The 19,364-nt window shown below is 32.4% G+C and overlaps 1 protein-coding gene across 1 annotated transcript in view; it reads right to left on the bottom strand.

Moving 5' to 3' along the window:
• Positions 1-19,364, bottom strand: part of LOC145255789 (mediator of RNA polymerase II transcription subunit 16-like) — a 47,804-nt gene that overhangs the window by 984 nt on the left and 27,456 nt on the right. Inside the window, exons 5-8 of the mRNA XM_080114470.1 lie at positions 15,802-16,467; positions 11,519-11,795; positions 8,925-9,157; positions 2,940-3,042 (exon numbers count right to left, since the gene is read on the bottom strand). Coding sequence (XP_079970596.1) covers positions 2,940-3,042; positions 8,925-9,157; positions 11,519-11,795; positions 15,802-16,467 — 1,279 coding nt within the window. The remainder of the gene's footprint in view (positions 1-2,939; positions 3,043-8,924; positions 9,158-11,518; positions 11,796-15,801; positions 16,468-19,364) is intronic.

The raw sequence follows: 19,364 nt of genomic DNA, 5'->3' as shown, positions 1-19,364 counted from the left end.
TTGGGCATCTTGTTTTCATGAAACAGACACAATAGAATAAAATATGGACACAAATAGCTACAATTTTTTTTTTTTTTTAACAATGGAGTCACCACTTATCAATGCTCATAGGCCATTCGAGGATAAGGGTTTATGAATGTACAGTAGTCAATGGGAAAATATCGTAGTAATCATTAGTGAAAATTTGGTAAATTGGATTACTTAAGGGGACGGCTCATCAAAAACTTGTTTACGTTGGACTTGAAAATGACCATGGAAAGCAGAGAAACGGAAGAGAGTTCCACAGGTATGCAGTTCTAAGAAAAAAGCTTTGTTCATGTAATCTACATTTAGGTTTAGGCACAGATACAGAGTGGGGCGGAGGGGGGGGGGTGAATTATTGATAGTGGTTTCAGCTACATGAGTATTTTTCCTGAAAGTTTGACGAGGGGAGGGGCCATAGATTGGTGCTCAGACGAGCACTTTACACGAAAATAACGATAAAGCAAAGACAGGCTCGAAACATCTCTTTTGTGGGAAAGAGGTTGCAAGGAGAAGAAAAGGGCATCCCCCATTAGGCTACAAAGTCTATTTTGAACTCTGTCAAGGCAGGATAAAAGGTTTCTAGAAACTCCTGCCCAGATGTGGCAACAGCACTCCATCCTTGGCTCTTATACAGGTATAGAATTGCATCAGCAGTAAGATATCTACTGGAGCGGTAGAATGATCCCACCATTTTTCCAGCAACATTGGCAATGGATTTGATGTACATGTTTCATTTCAGATCAGGAATAAAGGCCAGACCCAAAAGCTTGTCAAAATTTAGAGCCTCCCATAGACAAGAGCCATTCATTTCAGTTGACGCCAGACGGGATCAGAGCGTTGATAATAAAAGATAGGATCTTGGTTTAGATGCGTTAAAATTAACCAGCCACCTCGCTCAAGATCAGAGGAGAGAGAATCAGAGAAAACTTGGTCATTTACGTGTTGCCATAGACGGTAGTGTCGTCAGCATAAATGTTTACCAATGATCTTAAGATGTGATTTGAGAGATTACTGATGTAGATCAGGAACACAGCTGAGCCAAGGATGGACCCCTGAGGAACTCCAGTATTAATACTCAGAGCTTCTAATTTCTGCCCATTAACCACTACTCTAATGAACCTATCAGAGAGAGAAATGATTTAAGAATTGAGAAGACATTTCCAGCTATACCATAGGTGAAGATCTTGTGGAGTAGACCTTTCATATGTCAAGAGCAATTGACCTACAAAGGAAGCCTCCATAGAGAGATTCGCTAATCCTATGAGATATAACCGTTAGCATATCTACTGTAGATCTAGCAGAACAGAAACCATATTGCATGTCACTAAAGAGGTTATTTTTGCTGAGGTGGTTGATTACTTCTCTAACACAGATTACAGCAACTTATTTATGACTCACAGGAGACTTATTAGTTTGTACTGAGAGGGAGATGAGTGATCACCTGAATTCTTAAATACGGGGTATACTGGTGAGGTTTTCCAGAGTGTTGGGAAGCAATTCTCCTTAAGACAACGCTTAATTTCAACATATTAAAATATTTAAAAATTTGATCTATATAAACTTAAATCTAGCAAACTTCCCCCTGGAGGAGGGGGCAGTTTGCTAATCTAATTGATTGTTGTAAGCAAAACTCGTCTATGTGTAATCTAAGCTAAAGAAAAAAAATTAGATTATGTAACAGTTTATCCCCCTTGCACTTAGCAGCGTTTTGTCTAAATTAGACTACCATGTATGGTGGACTAAGATTGCTGCGGGAAGGTATGTGAAGCTTTCTCCTGGTGTACTGCAAGGAAGGAGAAAAGGCCGCTAACTAGAGCAGGCAATCAATCAATTTGATTAAAAAAATGGGCGATTTCACCAATTTCAATGACAATAAAATTATGAAAGGGTGGAACGTGTTGATCCTCATTTAATCCGAAACAACGTTGGGTCTTCCGGCTAGTAATAAATATGTAGAATAATAACTCATCAATTATTCTCCCACAATAAAACTAAAATAAAAATCGTGGAATAAATTCCAAACACATAGTTTCTTTGTTCGAACATATGAAAAGTGAAATATATAGAATTCTTGGGTTGGAGGATAAAAAAAAAAGTTTTTCTCTGGCAGTTTTAAAACATGATCAAGAATAATTACGATGATTATACAATAGTATAGATATAGATTATAAATTGCAGGCATTTCTAGTTATTTCGTTGTGGAAATGAAAACAGATTTTAGTGTTCTTATTAAAAGAAATTTAAAAATGGTTACTTATTAAATTTTTTTTTTTTAAAATGGTAACTTTTTTATGGAAAAGTTTTAACTAAATCAAAGTCAAGCTGATGAAAACTGGATTTTTAAAAAATCATTTTTTTTGCAAAATTATATCAAAATTAATATTGAGTAGACATGCACACTTTTGAGCAAAGTGTAGCACTTGTTAAACTTCCTATGATATGATATATTACCATACTGGATGCAGATGGAGTTTCTCAGCCGTGGTGAAAACACAGAAAGGGGGGTAGGGGTGAAGAACCAAATCGGATAGAGGGAACTCATTGGCCCTGAACGGCAATCTTCTAGCGATGGTGTCATAAACAAAATCACCCACTTCTAATTTGTCATAAGCCAGCATGGAAGTAGTTAGGCTTAGAAAACTGTCATGAGAATGCTCACATCAATGCGCAATCAGGTCTAACATTTAGAGCTAAATATAATATATAATAGATATCAACACATGAACAAAATACAAATAGCTATTAGACATATTTCTAAATAAAAGTTTATAAAATATTAAATGATTATAATTGTAAAAGAACAGGTCTCAAGTTTATAAAATTTCAATTAAAGTGGTGTTATTTAATTATTAAAGCCATATCAATCATAAATAAAATTTTAGGCAATAAAAAAATAAAAATAAAAATAATCTCACCAGAGTCAACGATGAATTCATTTACTTCCAAATTGGTCAAAAGGATTACAAGTTCTGACTCACTGCTCTTATTGCACACCATGGAAAGTTTATCTGAAGGATTCTGGTTTTAGGAGAAAACAATATATAACAGTTTAAAAGCTTAAAGACTCTTCATGAAATACAAACATCTTTATATTTCAGGTTAGCATAAATATTTGGAGCAACTTGGCAAATAGATATTAAAAGCTCTCCCCTTTCAATTCTTTGTTATTAATTACAAACCTGAAACAAGTTATTTATTAATTATCCTTTTGTTGTGTTTGGAGAAATGTGATATCAGAATCACTGGATATTCTAATAACAAAAATATATAGGCTCATTGTATTTTATTACATTTTATTCATGGCAGAAACACTAAATTATTACATAATATTGAGTGTCCAGCGATGCCACCATCTTGCTTGAGGTTACAGAGAAGGTCCAGGCAAGCAAAAGGACATAATGAGAAAATCCTGGGAATAAAGTGACCTGTATTCATGGTGCCCAACCAATATTAAAATGGGTTAGACCAAAACCAGCAAAAGTACAATAGACACAGCTGGTGAAAATATGGTAATCAGGTAAATCAACATGGAAACTCTGACCCAGAGAGTTTGTGAAACAAACAAAGCTGGTGAGAGAAAGGTCATCAGGTCAATCGATATAAATAGAGAAGAGAGGAACGACAAGAGGGATAACAAATGCAAAAGTACAGATCAACACAGAGTTCTGCAACCCACCTTCTCCACTAACCTTCACCGTGCTCCGATGTTAGTTGTCACTTCTATTTTGATATGTGTAAATAAACAGATTTGTATTGAAAACATAAAAAGCGTCTCATACTCATTTTAACACGAAATAACTTTTCGTTTATATGGCCATAGAGAAACTTGATGATCACAGCACATTCTTATATGTAACATTGACTCTCCCAGCTTCTAGCATTCTGCAGTCCTTTTAAAGGCCCGATAAAATGTGATAACTTTATTTAGAGTTAATCCTCTTTTTATCTCTATAACACCTTTTATATTTAATCAAGTGAATTTTTGTTACAGAAACTTCTTCAGTCATGTTGAACCTCTAAAATTATCTTAGGAAGATATCAAACCACAGCTGTGAACCAAACGACTAGAGAATTCACTCACCCCTCTCTTACTGACATGGTAATCTTGTCTTCTGAGTGGCCCTTCCTCCCGGTTACTAATCCCACAAGACAATTACTCAAGCTTTGAGAAAATGTTTTCACCGGAAAGGTAACACCTGTTTCTCTCTTACAACCTAACAATTTTCTGCTCTCCAACTTCAATAAAAAAAAAAAAAAAAAAAAAAAAAAATAGTATAAATACTGGATTGCTCTGTAAAATGACTCTTCAGCAAGTTTTGTTTCAAATAATGTAGTTATGTCCAAGTTATAAAAGTTAATCTCTTTTGGCAAATGTGCTGATAGTTTTTAAAGGCACATTTCAGTAGTCTTTGACTCAAGAAAACTTCTGAATTTCCTAAGAAGGCTTTTATTTTATTGCAGTTGTATGATGAAGATCGGAACCATGCTGTGTGATCTGGGACACCGGTCGAGGCAGACCTTTTCACATGTTATTCCAGCACTTTTATTGGTCAATACATGTCATGTTTACAATTTTCAATATTTGTCATTGACAGTTACAGTTAGTCATCTCCATTTCTGGGGTTATCCCTCCCAATTCAGAAACACCCTGGCTCCAGTGGAAAACACTCAACCCCCTGAAAATAGCACGGAGTGATCAAAAGTTGTTATGACTAGATGGGATTACAAAACTGACTCAACCATCTGAGAATGTGGAAAGAAGGACCATATAATTTAAGACTGCATTGACTGCCTTCTACTGCCCAACTGGCACAGCTTGAAAGAACTTGCGTAGTACAATGATACAAAGGATTGCATAAAAAAGTAAGGAAACTGTTGTATGACTTACATGCTTCAAACAGATGGAAATCAGATAACATTAATTAGTAAAATAAAAGAAAATGTATCTAAAAACACCCGTCTCATAATTTTAAGTTATTAAAAAAAACAAAAAACTGAGTAATTTAGTATTGCTTCATTGTGTTCAATTTATTGAAACAAATTATTAGTGATGCAGATAAAGAAATCTGAATTGAACTTTATTAAACTAAAAGTTTCTCTTTAAATAATTTCCAATAAGATAAGGCTACAATCCAGTCATAAACAAATAGTTACTAATAATAAACTTAATAATAATAATAAGGGCTGCTGCGAAAAAGGTAGGCTCTCTCTACCGTGCTAGAAAACTACTGACACCTGAAAGTATCCTGTACCTCTTTAAGGCTACCATTCGCCCATGTATGGAGTATTGTTGTCACATTTGGGCTGGTGCATCTGCTACTAGTCTCTCGCTCCTAGACAAGGTTCAAAAAAGAATCGCCAATCTGATAGGCCCTGAACTGGCATCAAAACTTCGGCCTCTGTCCCATCGGCGAAACGTTGCATCCCTCTGCCTATTCTACAAGTATTTTAATGGTGAATGCTTTGACGAACTGCAGACACTTGTGCCCCCACGACGTAGATACCCTCAACAAACCCAACAGGCAGTTAAATCCCACCCCCACACAGTAGAGATCCCTAGATGTAAAAGATCTTTCTACTCCAGTAGTTTCTTCCCCAGAACTGCTAGACTCTGGAATTCCATTCCAGGTTCCTGCTTCCCTAACTGTACTGACATGCAGAAGTTCAAGTGCAATGTGAACCGACATCTTGTTGCTCAAATCCCAACATAGTGCCCCAGTAGTTGCTGCCCCTGATAGTAGCCCCCTACACCAAAGTGGCAATGTGCCTTGTTTGGGGTGAAAATGTAATAAAAAAAAAAATAATAATCCAGGTTGTCCGCAGATGTAGTTGAAGTAAAGATAAAAACAAAAAATTATTTAATAAAGAAATGAAAAAAGCAAAAATACTTCCTGTTCATAACATGAATAGGTCGGAAAACAGGACCAGCAAAACAAAAAATGATAATGCGGCTATCAGGTTATAGCCATTTACATTTGGGTTAACATAAGATTTAAAATGTTCACTGCTTATGCAAAGAAGAGCCTGATAAACAGACAAAATTATGAAGAAGAGAGAGTTGGTGTGTCACAACCATTATGATGAGGAACTTGTTTGTCCATTTGTAAATGAACTTAAGAAATAAAAAGCATTCTTTAATAAGGAAAAAAAAATGAACTGTTCGACTATTTTATATCAAGGGAAATAACTCTTGCACTGATCAGAGCTGAATTGTCCCCCTTACATTTGGTAGGTTGATTCAAGTGACAAAGTTAAACAAGGTTTTAAAATCTTTACGCAAATTAAGTATACCGATTAGTTGTAAAAGTTAATACCCGTGCATACATTAAATAGTTGTAAATAATATTTACAATAGGTCTTCGATACTAAGTTAAAATATGACACATTTTCGTTGTGTTGATAGGTGTGTGTGTGGGGATATATTTCTTATGCATATCAAATGATAAAAAGGAGTGAGGGATATTCTGAGTAATTATCGTCCTTGCTGATAATTAAGATATCTATTTGTTTATTTGCAAAGGAAAAAATTAAGAAAAAGAAAAGAGGAAGGAGTTGTTACAACAAATTATAAGAGGACTTAAGATATGTGACACAATTAAAAAAAAAATGTGTTTTGTTGAAAAGTAGGTGTAGATGGATTGGTCACATTTATTTATTTTCTTCAGTCAACTTTCCACCCTTTGAACTAGAGAAGTAAGCAACCTTTTCCCAGTTATCAGTTAGGATAAAAAAAAAATATTCTAAAGGCAGATTTTTAAGAATGTATACAATAAAACTAAAACGGAGAAAAGATCAAAGGATTTCAAACTAAAATTTAAAGTAAATGAATGTGATTAAGAAAAAAAAAAAAAAATAAATAAAAACTAATAGACAGAAATAAGGACAAATATTAATACTCATCTACAAGGTAATCATGCAACAAGAAATACACCCAGGCTTTGGAACAAGATAAAAGTGTAGTGTCTGTTTTGTCTGTTTGGCAGAGGAAAAAAATCATTGACTGGGATAATTTTTATTTGATATAAAGCCCCCCCCCCCTTTGTTTTCCAGGTAACTCAACCTTGTGACCTTGTGTCTAATTTTGCCCATGCGGGAAAGCAAGTAAATAAGGACATGCTTTATAAAAAGATATTTAAGACACAAGCTTTATTTTGGGAGGTCAAATTCAGGCTTTTCATAGTCAATTCTATAGTTATATAATAGCAGCACATTGCACACGCTATTAAAAGTATTTCTTTATGAAAATCAAGTTTAATAATTATGCATCAAATAACACATTCTCGGTCTCTCCTGAACACTAAACAAATTTAATAAATACTAAACGAGTAATGACAATGGAAGTGTTGATATCTATGTATCTATAGGATAGCGTATGTTTTATTTATTTTGTGCGTCACGCTTACATCCAAGTGACTGTTGTCTAATTTTTATGGACTTCCATTTCTTGTAATAAATAATTTTCCAAGAATTCTTCATAAGTTTTAGTTTCAATTTCGATTATAGCTAATAGCACTTAAGTCATCTATTCTTCCATAAATAATTTTACCAAGAATTTTTCATAAATTTTGGTTTTGATTATAGCTGATGGCACTTCAGTAATTTATTTTTGTATAAATAATTTTATCCAAAAAATGACGTTTTGGTTTCGTTTTTGATTATAGCTGAAGGAACTCAAGTTATATATATATATTTTTTTTTTTTTCATAAGTTTTGGTTTCCATTCAAGCTGATGCACCCAAGTTGTATGGAAATATTGTTTTTATTTTTGAAATCGCAACTTTATAATATATAAAAATTTATAGAACATTAACTATAATAACATAAAAAAATTTGCAAGAATTAAAATATATTTAAGCATGCTTTATGACCAGGCTATGCCGAGCGTCCCTGCTAGCTTAGATAAATACTTTTTGCAGTTTTAACAAAAGAGCTACAGATTGTCTCCATTTACAGAATGCCAACATCAATATATTACATATGAGTATGCTGTATAATTTCTACAGGTCCTGCTAGTAAAATATAATTTCTAATAAATGATGCTGATATGTATCTATATGATGGTAGCAGCTGAAAGAATAGAAAGAAAAACCAAGTAAAAAAAAAAAAAAAATTTTTTTTATAACGAAAGAGAAAAAAGTCTTTAAAATTTTTCTTTTAGTTAACTTTTAGATATCAAGAGGAACTCAACCTTGGATTAGTACATGATTTAAAAAAAAAAAAAAAAATTATTTATATACACAAGAGCTCTTTTAAAATTGATATTGTGCCTTTTATAACTACTATTTGAATTTCAGAAGAATTAACTCAAGGTATTTTTTAAGGTTTTACTGGATCAATACAGTACCCCTACCACAACTGGTTTGATATAATTTCTGGCAATGATCAAGTTGTTTTCACATCATTTTTTTGTTATTTTTTTCTTGTTTTATGAGGGGTCAATTTTGATGTCTATTCAAAATGCAACCAAAATGCTTTCTAAATGAGGTTTGTAGGAAGGGAATCAGGTGCAATTTAATCTTTATTGGTATTTGTAAGCATTGAAATGTAGTAAAAAGTAGGAGACAGCGAGAGAAAGAAAGAGAGAGCAAGAAAGAGAAAGAGACAAAGACATTGAGATTATAATCTAGCCAGAAATGTGTTTTATCCTCTCAAATTTGTTTATCACTATGTTAGTTAATTTGACATGCGGACACGGTATAAAATTGCATTTTGAGGTTCTACAAGGAGGTTCTGATTACATTTAATTTTCATTTAGGAGAAATACATTGCAATAATTTTTATATATATATTTATATTATTTTAGCTACTCCAGCAATAAAAAAAAACAAACAAAAACAAAACACCCTAACACCCACCCACCCCACCCCACACACCCATGTGCCACATGAATAAATACTTACATGATCTTGAGATGAAGATATCTGCCTTGGACGCAAGATACCTTTAAATACTGTGGAAATTGTGTAGAGCAAGAGTTTTGCCTGGCAATCTGCTGCTCGGTGATAACTCGTTTCACTGCTCTTGTACAGGGCCATCTTGATTGCTAGCAGGCGGGAACACATCAACTCTTGTACTGCGGTTGGCTGCTTTTGAAAATTGTCATTTAATTTTTGGCACATGTCTTCTATAATGTCTGAAAGTAGAAGAACGAGAAATAGTTACAATTTTGAAAAAAAAAAAAAGAAAAAAAATTGGGTGGGGGTAAAGAAGTACAACTTAAACCACTGCGCTTTTATACCAAAATTGTTATAATTGACAAACATGTAAATAAAATACATCATTTATATATTGAGAGAAATATAATAACTTTTATAAAAGTTTGGGGCAGAGCAACTTGCTTATTTTCATATCATTTATATTCCAAATAAGCAAGTTGCTATGCGTCACCTTGTATGATAGGCATACTTCACCAATAAATTGTTTACTTATTTAAATTTGTACTTTTAAATAATTTCAAGTCTTTAGTTACATGTGCCAAAGTTTCAAGTAGGTCTGTACAAAAGCAAACTTTAAAGTATATATGCACTTTCCTCATAAGATTACAAGTACAGTTTAATCAAGACATTAAAAAATGAAAATACAGAAAAAAGGTGATATTGTACGTATCCGTTACGGAATGAAGTTCTCCGAAAAAAAAAAAAATTTCACTTAATTTCATCAAGTATTTTTTTTTTTACTGCAAAAAACAAAAAAACGAAAACAATTTGTTATGATACCGAGCAAAAGGTTTGATTTTTCGGAAGAAAAGCTAGTATTAAAGATGGAGAGGGAGTGTCGGCGCTTTAAATTGAGTTATCTCCCCGTGGCGTGGTAAAAAAATTCCAAGATGGCTATCTTCAACGTGCTGTCATAAAAACATGTTTTTTCTGCTGTAAAAAACTACTCGATCAAATTAAGTGAAATTTTTTTCGAGAGATCTTCAGTCCAAAACGGATACATACAATATAACCTATTTTCGATATTTTCATTTTTTAATGTCTTGATTAAACTGTACAAGTACCAAAGCAGTTATATTTAAATCTCATAAAAACACTCGTCTAGCTGAAACCACTATCAATAATTTCCCCCACTCTTTATCTGTGCCTAAACCTAAATGTAGATTCCATGAACAAACTTTCTTAGAACTGCACGCCTGTGGAACGATTACTATGATATTGTTCCATTGACTACTGTACACACATTAACCCTTGAGTGGCCTCCAGGCCTTGATAAGTGGTCTACGTATAAAAAAAAAAAAAAAAAGCAAACTCATTGTTGGCTATTATGTGACATGTAGAAGATCTGTATACGAACAGGTTTTTCATTGTCAGTAGAGTAATGCTTCATTGTTTTTTTAAAATAAATTAGATACAAAAACACAAGGGAGCAGTGGCGGTTTAGGAAAGGTGTGGTTGGAGATTACACAACCTTTGCATCACAAGTACACATGCAGGCATACTTATAGTGATTATCCATTATCTCAAGACTGAGTGGGGCCATTCGAATAGCTTTATAGTCCATTAACAATCTTTTTTTCCTTACTATAGATATCAGAAACTTTGTATATATAAATGTAAACTAATTAAAATGTGTATATATGTATTAATGATTTAATCTACCAACATATGAATTTAATAATAGATCCAATTTGTATAGAGAATGTATATGTATATATAAAAAATTATATAAAAAAAAAAAGACGATGTCCGAATCTATATGATTATTGAATGAAGAGTATTAAAAGTTTGTATAACCACCAGTTTGATTTTTAGAAGTATCGATGGGTTAGCACAAAATACTAAGCGTCAAAATGCATAGCCATTATCTGATCTTATTTATTGTTGGTGACTTACCACTCTTACTCTACTTTAAGATTGGGAAAACTGAAACGAACATTAATTCATTTCAAGTGTTCCATAATGAACTTAAAACATAAAATCATTGTCGAAATAGGATATTAAAAAAAAAAAAAAAAAAAAAAAATCAAGCTGAACATGAGGGTGACCCTTTGAGTGAAAAATTTACTTTCACCATGACTAACTAATGTTTGTGTAAAATTTAAAAAAAAATCTAAGCGTGGTTATTGAGAAAAATACAAACAAACAAACAGATAATTTTAGAGTAATTTTACCCCTATAATTCCTCTTCTTAGGGGGAACAATCAGTTATCCTAGAAAATCCATTCTGGCAAAAAGTTACTTTCACCATGGCTAATGTTTGTGCAAAATTAAAAAAAAAAAAAAAAAATCAACGGTTATTGAGAAAAGTATGAATGAACGAGTAAGAGTGAATTACTAGGTTGGGGGACCTAAAAGACTATTGTTATAATTAACATTTTTAAATAAAATATTATATGACCTTGCTACTTGTAACCTCTTTGAAAGAATGTTTTTCATTTTAGTCTTTGTCTTCATACCAAGAGCTTGGCCTGATGAAGTTCAGCTGATTTTCAGCTAGAACTGAAACATGCTTGCAAATGTGTAGCCAAAATAAATGAGAGAAAGCGATAACTTACTTTGTTTGGCAGCCAAGAGAATATCCCACCAATCCCAACCAGCAGTGGCAGCATATTCTAGCAGTAGCACAATATATGCAGGGGAAATCTGAACCCCTGTCTCACTGACATTAACAGAACGAAATAAATAGATATTGTTGTCTCGAACCCCAACCAAACCACAGCTGCTATGAGTTTGCAAAAGTACAGAGAGATGGGACGCTTGATTACGGTTCATATTCTTCTTTTCAGGTAAACTCAATTCACGTAACTGATCCACTGAACAATTGCAGATCACCTGAAATAAGACAGAAAAAAAAAAATGAGATTTCATTTTGTACAAGAGCATCAATAAACAGTTACTTCAATATATCTAGCAGGGGCATAAAATTTGTTCGGGCGTAAAATATGCTTAAATATGATATTTTAATTTGTTCAGATTTCGTATATATCATTACAGAGTCGCGATTTCAAAAGTTAAAAAAAAAAAAAAAAAAAAAAAAAAAAAAAAAAAAAAAGGTGCGATCAGCTAGAATCAAAACCGAAACTGTAGCATTCAAAGCTGGTGACGTTGCCACTGTACTAACATGACACACATATAAACCAATTAAAAATTTAAAATAAACTAAGATAGCTGAACAATTTTTATCTATTTTTGACCCCTGAAAACTATTTTAACCGGCTGAAGACCCATAAAAGAATGACCTGTAAAAACATCCAATCATTTGAGGTCCCTAGCATCGCTCTGCAACTTTTAATTTCGGAGGAGATAGAGTTTGAAAATATGGAGACAGACAGGCATACATATAACCTTTTATATATTAGATTTACTAACCACTTTATTAAAAAAAATTTTTTTTTATATATGCTATTAACTAACATTTGTCTCACTGATGCTAACAGGCATTTAATGGAAAGAATTACCAAGAATGCACAGGTGATGATTTGAATAGCTTTCAACTTTCACTTTTTATAACTTGTAATATTAAACTTCAGATGAGGAATTTTAGCATCCTAACAAACAATTTAAATGGTCTTGAATTAATTTTTTTTTTTTTTTTTTTTTTTTTTTAAATAACCAAACAAAAGTTTTTTTAATTAAATTAATAAATTCAAAACAAAAAAAATTATTTATCATTAATCACAGTTCTATTAAGTGATATATTTTTAGAAGTAACAAAGCCAAATTTTCTTGCTAGTGAGATGGAGTGGATTGAGGTACTTCACAATCTGAGCATCACGAAATCATGGCTAAATGTTTGATATTTAGCCGACAGAAAGTCAAATTAATCTACTACTCTGTAAAAACAGAAATTAAGTAAAAATTTAAAATAAAAATAACTTCTTCCTCTCAAATCCTTTGTAAAAACTTGAAGAGTAGTAAATTTTAGAATAGAAAGTTCGATTTTATACCCCCACCCTCCTCCTCACAGGTGGGAGATCATCTATTTATAACTGTGGTTCAATGTGGAAAGTCATACTTTTATGTGCCAACATTAAATCAACTGATACAAGATTGATGTGTTTTAAGCAAAGAATATGTTAAAATGATAACATAACAAAAATACATGTATTTAAGAAACTATAACCAAATACACGGAAACAGGAAAGTCAGCTTACAAAATTTCATCTTTAAATTTTTACATTCTTGAAGATATAATCATTATCAGACTCGTTACAAAGTTTTCAACCTAAGTTTTCATATTTAAAAAAAAAATATGGATAGATCGAATAACACATCTAAATGATGTTGCTTGACTACATTGTTAGTAATGATACTATAATCAAATCCATCAGAACCCCAACCAACCAAGTATCTACTGTTTATAAAAATTGCATTAGGTTGAACTTTTGTTTCTTTTATGGTATACTACACACTTTCAAGATAATTCCTTGACCTTTTGGCTCGGAACAAAGTGTAATATATGTTCTGATACTACACTTCACTTATCCTGTACTCAGTCAGTGAAGAGAAATCCTTCATGACTGAGATAATTTAAATTTTTATTCCTATCCAGAGTGCCCCATTTTTTGGAAGCCAGATTTTCCCCACATTAAAAACCGACCTTGTGTCTAGCTCTTCACTCGTGGCGAGGCAAATAAATAGGTATTACTTTTGGGTGATTTTTTTCTTTTATGATGAAACTTTTACTGTTTGACATTGGGTTTTCCATGTAATACAAACAAACTTATGTGGAAGATGCTAGCTTTGCTGATCGGACATGAGATACGTGAATAAAAAAAAAAAAAAAAAAAAAAAAGGGGGATCATGCATTTATACACAACGCAGGACATTAAATATCATGTAAAGGAAAGGAAAAGATAGCAGTTATTTCTTTTTTTTAAATAAATACTAGCAGGGAGACGCAGTGTTGTTCAGTGTTTGCACTGTAGAGAACTTGTTGATTTCATCAAATTATTTTTATATAATGGCTTGAATTAAAGTTTATAATGCAAAAGTCAAGTATCATAATTCAACATTCATTTCTAATGCTCCCCTGTCTTATCAAATTTTACGACTATGCGATATCTAAAAGTAAAGTTAACTTAAAACAAAAAAAATGGGCTAAGAAATTTGGTTTCATTGCAGTTTTAGGATAAATAATAAAAAAATATCCAAATCTAACTATTTATATTTGTGTCACATTATGCTCAGTTTTTTTTTTTTTACTGGTTTCAAAATGTGAAGAGTGTTGCAACAAAAAAATGAAGAATCAAAACAAAAAATATTTGCTTACACTTTATTGTAGTAGAATGCTGACATTCTCCTGGGACACCCCACTTTAAAAAATAGTCGATTTCCTAGCCCCAACTGCAGAGAGCAAAAAAAGTGGAATGTCCAATCACTTTGATCTCACGCTGCCCGCCCCCTCCTATTGATCGGTAACATAATCCTGACTATTGTTTTATTCATATTCCTCAAAATACAAACAATAAAATACTCATACTTTATATTCTGTTCTCAACCTTGCAATTATCAAAACAATCACAGTGACATTTCAAACAAGGCATCTCCCCACACACAACTGATCTACGAGGTGCTTTCAATAAGTTTTCAGACTTTTTGTTCAGGCATTTAAAATTGTCATAGGTCTTGAAAATTCAGTATGTTATTGCTATTCATCTTATGAGATGACTGACGAATTTTTATGATTTCAGGTTCAAATGAACAGCTACAACAGGAATTTGAATACACCCTACTAAAGCAGGATTGTCACAGCTGGTGAATTTCAAAAAATGCAATCTGGATGAAAGGACACTTTAAAAGAACAATATGCAATTAAAATACGATTTTAAACTTGGAAAAAATGCCAGAGAAACAATGCTTCAGACTGCTTTTGGACCATCTTGTATGAATTGAGCATCAATTTTAAAGTGGCATAAGAGATTCAAGGAAGGTAGGGTGTCTGTGAGGGATGATGAGAGGTGTGGGAAGAGTAAGGAAATCAGAACACCAGATTTGATTGGCTAAACAAAGAATTACATGGATAAGGACCATCCTGTGTCTATAGAGACAATAGTTGAACAGTTTATATCAGAGTGGGAACTGTACACACAATTATTCATGAGGAATTGAAGATGCGGAAGATTTTCACAAAGTTTGTCCCAAAGGGTGCCCAGAGATCAGACTATTTGACTAAGATGGGCATCAAGACAATTCCTCACCATCTCTACAGTCCAGAACTTGTTCCCTGTAACTTTTGGTTATTCCCTAAGCTCAAGGAAAACCTTAGAGGCTGTCATTATGAGAAAATTGAGGAAATGAAAGGAAAGAGGTTGTGACGATGGTCATTGACACGCTCACACAAAAGGACTTCCATAGGGCCTTCCAGAAGTTGTTCGAACAGTACAAGTGCATTGCAGCTAGTAGAGATTACTTCAAAAGGGACTAAAGTTTCATGTGTGTACTATCAATAAAAGTACCCATACAAAAAATAGTCTAGAAACTTATTTAAGGCACATTGTACATCGTTATCATCTAGGTTATAATTCTTATTTATTATCCTTTTTTTTTTGATCACCCGAGGTAATCTTATTACATTTATTCAGGAAGAATTAGGCTGAGTTTCCATTTCTCTTATAGCATACTAACCATTTTAGTATATATTTTTTAAATGCTAAAATAACATCAATGATAAAATGAACCACAAGAAAGAAGCTTGTTTTATGACTACCCTTGTAAATGATTCACTGTAGAGAATTGAGCACTTTATTATTTTTCTTCATAGTTTGAAGAGGGGGGAGGGTTAATACCTTTCTCAACACATAGCATTAGAATAAAACAAAAAATCTTTATAACTTACCTGAAAACTATATCGATGAATCATTTTAATGGTACCATCTCTATAAGCCACAGCAATATATGGCGTGAAGCCACTTGTTTCCATAACACATGGCATTGTGGGAAGCTTGGGTCCAGCAATAGCCGTCACCATAGCATGATGCGTAATTGTGGCCTTATGCATCCACTTGGGCGTTTTATAAACTGTGTTCGGTTTGCTGTTTGTATGAAACATTCGGTGCAATGAATGGGTTTGTTCAACCAGCTGCCAAAAGTCAATCCAGCTATAGTTTTGCGCTCCGACACAGATTACCAGTGTGTCACTATAGTCCTTGTTCACGAACTGGAGGTGGGTGACACACAGATTCTGGTGGTCTGCGCCACTTGAGGCTGGGCCGCTGGAATTGCGTCCCACACTACCGACCCCACCAGTGGTTTCTGTGTGGCACTTGACGTACAGACTAGCACTGGCACGACTTGAGATGACGCAGCTGGTCTGCTCCATGGACAAAGACACAAGGAAACACTGGATGGCAGATGAAGGCAGACCATCACTAGTGGCGATCATCAGGTCTCCATTCGCTGTATAAGCAATGTCAGCAAGGCAAGCACGCAAATGAGCAGGAGAAAGACTCTCGATGCTCGACTTGATATGAGGTTCGTTTCTCTGAATCAAGCCAACCGAAACCTAAAAGAAAAAAGATGTATTCAAATAGGGGCTCACCAAGAAACAAATGTTTAAATGAAGTGATGGGGCAATTCCAATATTTTTTTTTTTTTTTACCCGATTTCGATACAATCATCGATTCTGTTTTAAATTCTGAATTCAGATTTTTAAAATTTTCCAAATATTTAGCTATATAGTTGTTTTATTTTTTTTTTTCAAATTACGGTACAAAAATTTAAAAAAAAAAATTTAACAAAAATAATATTTGCATATATTTTTGCAAACATAAAAATAAAATTGTGTGGGAGATGATCTAATTTTACTGATAGTTTAAAATCAATAAATATTTATCACTTTATAATTAGTACCACACAAGGGAAAAATAAGTTTAAAACAAAAACAAATAAAAAACTATCAAAAGAATCGTTTTTTGCATTGGAAAACTGACACGAATATTTTCACTTTCAATACCAATAACCTCCAAAATTTCAATTTTTCTGATTCTGATTAATCGTTTTAGCACTAATTTAAACAAAATATATTGTGTCATTGTATAAGATTTATATAAAAAAAAAAAACCAAGCTTATAGCAAAGATATAGTATGAATGATTATTCAGATTAGATAATTAATCCTTTAATTTATGGCTATATTAAAGAATTTTAAAATATTTTGGAAAGAAATTGAGAGAATACATAGGTAATATAAAGAAAATTTTTATAAAGCAAAATAAAAAAAAAACAAACAGGCAAAGACAATTCCTGTTGTCGTTAAAATCTATTATAAAATACGAACAAACATATGCTCACATATCCGATAGTAAATTTAGTGTTTATTTTAAATTTAAATAATTTAAGGAATTGAAAAAAAATAAATTTACATCCATAAAATTAAGAAAAAAATCCAAAGAATATTGCAATGATTTATGTTTAAATGTAAGACAAAATTATAATTATAAATTTGAATTATACCAATGACGTAAAGAAAAATTGGGGCTTCTTACTTGTATCGAAAACAGTAATATATCCAAAAATTATGAAAATTCATCAAGTAGAGCATTATAATGCTAAACCTATTATAATGTTCAACCTATTATGTTTTTAGTAAAAAAAAAGTCGATCACTATCGGCTAAAACAAAATGTCAGCCATTGCAGTGGCGAAATGAGAGATGAGTATGTCCCCTGTATTCATAATCTTCAAAGTATTTACACCTACAAAAAAATATAGTTCTCCCCCCCCCCCAATTTTCTGTAAAAATTACTTTAACTATAAATAATTTTCTACTTGATGAATTTTCATAATTTTTTAATACTAGCAGTTCAGCTCGGCTTTGCTCGGGCCCTATGTACTGTTCATAACTATGTGCATATGTATACAATATATATATATATATTAAAAAGTTTGACTCATGTCCAGGTAACCTACATCTAAAATTTCAAGTGTAGCACTATTGACGGAGGAGTTCGGTAGAGTCTGCAAAGATCAACTCTTTCAACTTTGACCTTCTGGCAGCCAAATTTTTGCCCAAAAACTGATTAAAAAGCTTGCTGCATGTCTGAATACCCTTTATGTAAAATTTCAAATGTTTAGACACAAAATTCACTGAATAGTTTGCTAGAGACCGCAAAGGTCAAATATTTTGAACTTTGACCCCTTTGCAGCCAAATTTTTGACCAAAAACTGATTAAAAACCTTGCCCTATGTCTGAATACACTTTGTAAAATTTCAAATGTTTAGACCAAAAATTGGCTGAGTAATTTGGTAGAGACTGCAGAGGTCAAATTTTTTTAAACTTTGACCCCAATTATTTTATTGTTCTGAGCTCAAATCAAATTAAAAAGTTAGATCCATGTCCAAGTAATCTATATCTAAAATTTCAAGTGTTTAGACCCAAAATTGGCGGAGGAGTTTGGTAGAGTTTTCAAAAGTCAAATCGTTGAACTTTGATAGCCAAATTTCTGGCTAAAAACAGATTAAAAAGATTTTCCCAAATCTCAAGTCTGTAGACTGAAAATTGACAGAGTAGTTTAAAATTTCACTTTTATAGATATTTTACTATTTTCAATGACAATTAAGTGCTGTTGTTTTTGCTTAAAGCAACATATTTTAAAAAATCGATCTGTCAGCTATCTTAATAAGCACTGAAAAATTAAACACTTGTTAAAGGAAGCAACAATTCTTTCATCACGAAAAAAGAGAGCATTAAGTGTTGTAACACTAGTTTTACAATGTAGACTGCTTAAAATACGAAGCAATAAACTGTTTATTTTGTAAGTAGAAGGGAGCATTTTCATAAAGATCCAACATTTTATATATATATATATATATATATATATATATATATATATATATATATATTTTTTTTACATACGGGTCATCACTTATCAAGGCTCGAAGGCCACTCAGGGATAAGGGTTATTGCGTGTACAGTAATCAATGAGATAGTATTGTAGTAATCATTAGTATTGGGGGTATTTTATGTATACAAATAAAATTAATTGAAATGCACATATAAATTTTATTTTCAAAAACAGATAACAAAATTGTTTATATTTTTATATTGAAGAATATAAAAACAACATCAAAGAATCATGTATATAGTTTTTAAAAGAGTGTATTTGGTAATAGTCAGCAAACATACTTTCTAACTTCCAGTGTGTCTGCTACTGGAAGCAGTAATAAGGCAAATTAGTTCCTTTGGTTTTTTGTTCTCATGCCTATATCTCCCCTGTGCATGTATTTTTTTTTTTTTTATTGTTTTTTATTATTTAATAATCATTGAAAAGTTGGTACTTATGTTACTGTGCTAAAATAATATTATTTAGAAAGCCATTCTTAACATGGGAAAAGGGAGAGAGTTTTTGTAACTACCTCCACCTAACAATTTAATAAAAAAGAAAACGATATTGTAAAACTCA

This window comes from Euprymna scolopes, chromosome 3, assembly GCF_053919585.1.
Source record: "Euprymna scolopes isolate OS-2025 chromosome 3, ASM5391958v1, whole genome shotgun sequence".
Classification (NCBI taxonomy): Eukaryota; Metazoa; Mollusca; class Cephalopoda; order Sepiida; family Sepiolidae; genus Euprymna; species Euprymna scolopes.
The sequence above is the reverse complement of the archived record's forward strand: the minus strand, read 5'-3'. Positions and strand labels throughout refer to the sequence as shown.